The sequence below is a fragment of the Leptonychotes weddellii genome, chromosome 7 (assembly GCF_054177405.1).
Source record: "Leptonychotes weddellii isolate Sample4059 chromosome 7, ASM5417740v2, whole genome shotgun sequence".
NCBI lineage: Eukaryota > Metazoa > Chordata > Mammalia > Carnivora > Phocidae > Leptonychotes > Leptonychotes weddellii.
In genome coordinates, this window is record NC_138375.1 from 116491949 (window position 1) to 116495724 (window position 3776).

The 3776-nt window shown below is 59.0% G+C and overlaps 1 protein-coding gene across 7 annotated transcripts in view; it reads left to right on the plus strand.

Moving 5' to 3' along the window:
* Nucleotides 1-894: 894 nt before the first annotated feature.
* Nucleotides 895-3776, plus strand: part of SEPTIN8 (septin 8) — a 26199-nt gene continuing 23317 nt past the window's right edge. For 2 of the 7 annotated variants that reach the window (XM_081827072.1, XM_081827076.1), the window contains exon 1: nt 898-1152. In XM_081827072.1, coding sequence (XP_081683198.1) covers nt 1123-1152 — 30 coding nt within the window. In that variant the 5' untranslated portion in view covers nt 898-1122. Of the gene's footprint in view, nt 1153-3776 lie in introns of all 7 variants that reach the window. The other 5 variants (XM_081827077.1, XM_081827078.1, XM_081827074.1 and 2 more) reach the window with 4 other exon arrangements.

Genomic DNA, 3776 nt, shown 5'->3' on the forward strand with positions numbered 1-3776 from the left:
TGATGAGGGGGAGGTATGGAGGGTGGAATGTGGGGAGATGAGGCCAGTGGAGGAGCAGAAGGCCAACCCTGCCCTATTTCCTGAGAGCAGAAAGGCAGAAGGAAGGGTAAGAAAAAAGGAGGTTTTTAGATTTGGAGCTAGATTTTGTACTGGTAGTCAGGGAAAAGGACCAGAGCTCGCTGAAGCCATCGGCTTGGGCAGAAGTGTTCTTTTTCTGAGATTTGTGCACATTTTGAGTAGTAAGGTTAGCAGAGAGAATGTGCATGCATTGGGATCTGTGATTCTCTTTGCACAGGGCCCAAATTGCATCACGACGTCGCCCCAAGTCCCTGGGGCAGGGTGATGACAACTTGCAATCTGGTGCCTTGACCGTCGAGGTGAAATGAGCATCCTGCGCATTCGTTGCGCAAGGAGTCAACTTGCAGGAGCGGAAGGCTGGTCCCTTCCCGGGAAGGCCGCCCAGCCGGACTCGCGGGTCCCTCCCCGGCTCCCGCCCTGGCTCCGATCAGAGCATCAGGTGGGGCCCAGGCCACGGGCATACGAGGCTCAGGGGGCCTCTCCTGGCCCGGACGGGGGGCAAGTAGCCCGCGGACACTCTGGCCGGTGGTCCCAGGGCATTTGCAGGCTCCGACGGGGTGCAGGCGGCTTGGTGGGGGACACCCCTAGGCGCTCGCACCACCCCACTCTCTTCGCCAAGGAAGTGGCTTCCTAGCGCGCGGGGCCCTGTCAAAACCACCCGGGCTCGGCCCCAGCCTCCCAGAGAGACGCGCATCGGCCCTTGGCCCCCCAGGCACTGCCCTCCCGGCCCCCCAACTCGCGGACTACAAGTCCCAGCAGCCCCCGCAGCTTGCACCTCCCGCCTCGCAGCGGAGACCCCCGGCCGTCCAAGCGGGGCTCCGGCTGAGCTCGTGGCGGGGCCGGGCGGGGAGGCCGGTCCCGCGGGCGGGGGCGGGGGCGGCTCCGCGACTTCTCCCGCCGCCGCAGCCAAGGGGAGTTTCCAGGAAGTGGCCATATTGGATCCATTCAGCCGCAGCCGCCCGGGCGGAGCGCGTCCCGCAGCCGGCTGGTCCCCGTCGCGGCCCGGGTGCTCGCCCCGGCCCGCCCGCGCGGTGCGAGCTCGCCATGGCGGCCACTGACCTGGAACGCTTCTCGGTGAGGGCCCTGCCGGGCCGCGGCGCGCACGGGAGGCGCGGGGAGGGGGCCGCCCTGCAGCTGGCCGGGGGCGCCGGGCGGGCTGTCAGCTCCGCGCGGCCGGGCCTCGACGCGGGGCCGGCGTGGGGACCCCCGAGCGGGCTCTTGGCAGCGCTAGCTTGGGGTCCCGGGGCGTCGGGCGGGGGCGCCCCCCTTGGGCACACGAGAGGCAGACCCCTTTCGCGGGAAGGAGCAAATAAATACCCTGCCTGGTTCGGGCCAGGTGCGAGGACAGACTGGGGCGCCGGGAGCCGGAGGAAGGCGCGGGGTGGGGGTAGGGGGGAATCCAGGATCCTCCCGACCCCCACACCTCCCTGGGGAGATTCCTAGCCGCGCAGGTGCTGTTGGATGGGCACAGCGTGTGAGAATGAAGCCCAGAAGGATCCGAGGGAGTTCTTCACATGAGCTCAGGGTAGTTGCAGACTTGGATCCTGAAGACCTTGGTTGGGCCTGCTTTGCCTTCCCCCCCCTCCACTCGTCTCCCAACCTCACTCCCTACCTAAGCGCCCAGATCCTGGGGGCGATTCCAGGCAGGTCCCGCCTCAGTGGTCCGGTCTGAGGCAGCCATTCCCCCGGGAACGAGCGATTCTAGATTCAGCCAAGTGGATGTTTGTTTGGGCCCCAGTCTGAGTTTGCCTTCTGCAGGGCTACCGGCTCCGGTGGTCCCTGCGGGGGTGTCTGTGGGGCTGAGCCCGGCAATAGCCAACTTCCTGAAGATGTTTATAATTCACCTGGGGGAGGGGGGCCTTTTGGGGATTGTGTCTGCCTGTCCCCTGGTGTCTAAGGCTGGATCTGGGTGTGTCTGGGAGGCTGGGCTGTGACAGTAAAGGGAGCTGTGTCCTCTTGCCAGCATGTGAGGCCCTGGTCGGGCGGGAAGGGGGAGGGAGGGCCCGGGGCTGTAGGGGGGGGAGGGGGAAAATGTTGAATATGTGACTGATAAGGAATTGGTTCTGGGGCTAAATTAAGGAGCTAGGACTTATGTAATTAATGCTATAAATACTATCATCTGAATTTATGTATGTAAATTTACCCTTTAATCTGAAAATACATTTGTTGGTCTACTTTGGAAATATGCATAACTGAAGCAGGAGCTTTTGGTTTCGTAATTTCTGAGGTGTTTTATTCCCACTGAGGAGGGGGCTCTGTGTCAGTCAAGTAAGTTTAAATAACAGGAGGAGCCGACTCAGGTTGGGTGAATCAGAGATTTACCTCACTCACCCCTGCACTGTAAATTGGAATTTATGTACCCAAGGAGGGCAGTCCCTGAATCCTAAGAGACCTGCTGATTAGCTGGAGGCCAAGAGATCTGGGAGCGTTTGCGCATCTGTGCGTGCGTGTCTGTGTACATTTTCTGTGCCCAGCTGACCAGAAAGTTATGTCTGAGTCTTGTCTGTGGCCAGAGGTTGCTCTAACAGCTGGTCTTGCTGGTGGGAACGGTATGTAGAGTAACCAGAATCAGACTGCCCGATAGGAATCCTGGACTCCTACTTATTGGCCATGTGACCTTGAGCACGTTAGTTAACCCCTCAGTGTTCTTCTCTGTGTATTGGGATAAAAATACTACCTTACTCCTAGGGTTATTGGGTGGATTCAGTAGGAAAATCCAGGTGAGGTACTTAGAACAGTGTCTGGCACGTGGTAAGGATTCAGCAAATGACGTGTGATACCTAGTGTCCGGGTGGATGTGGACACTGGCCCTTTGTGTAAGAAGGCAGCGGAAAAGGAGTTTGCTCCGTTATTCGGTGCCCTCCCTGGGGCTCCTGTCACCGCACGCCCAGAGATGGTCCTCAGACCCTGAGCTGAGAGTCCTGAAAGCACTGCTGGGAGGTGGGCTGGCAAGGCCCTTCCCCTCAGATTCCCGTGTCGGCATTTCTGTGAGGAGTTCGGGTATCATCTCCTTGCTGGGTCAAGGCACAGACAGGGGACTGACTCAGGTATGGTTGTACGGCCCGAACTCAGGGGCCTTGGTTACTGTGCCAGGTTAAGCTGGCTGGATGGACGCCTTCCACACCCTCCACGCTCTGAGCTGTCAGCCTCCTGGGAGGACTTGCATAGGGTTGAATTTGGGTGGAGACCTTGGGTGGGGTTTGGCCTGAATTTAGGAGTCTGGACTCCGTTCTCTTCTCCTGGCTTGTCATCCTGGGAAAATCATTTCTTTTTCTATCTTGCTATAAAATGGGCCCAACCATACTAATATTCTTCAGAGAGTTTGTGGAAGGTTAATTGCAGTCTATGGCATGTTTAGAGATATGGTTAGGTGTCTCTCCAGCCTCAGGGTTGACTTTGGTGTTAAGCATTGGCCATGAGGGTATGATTTGATGGAGCTTTTGTAGGTCTACACTCCCTGCACCCCTCTCCACCCCCCCCCAGGCTGGCTTGGTGGTCAGCTCAGCCCTGGCTGGCCTGGAAACTGTCCCATCCTGGAGCTTAGATGAGCATACAGAGTTGTACCTCGAGGTCAGTGCTGGGTTCCTAGTCCCCACATAGCATGATATAAGTAGTCTTAGTAGCCTTTACATCCGGGCTAGCCTCTGCTCAACCCTAGGTCAGCCGTGGGCTTAGGGTTGACGTCTCCTGGATGTGTG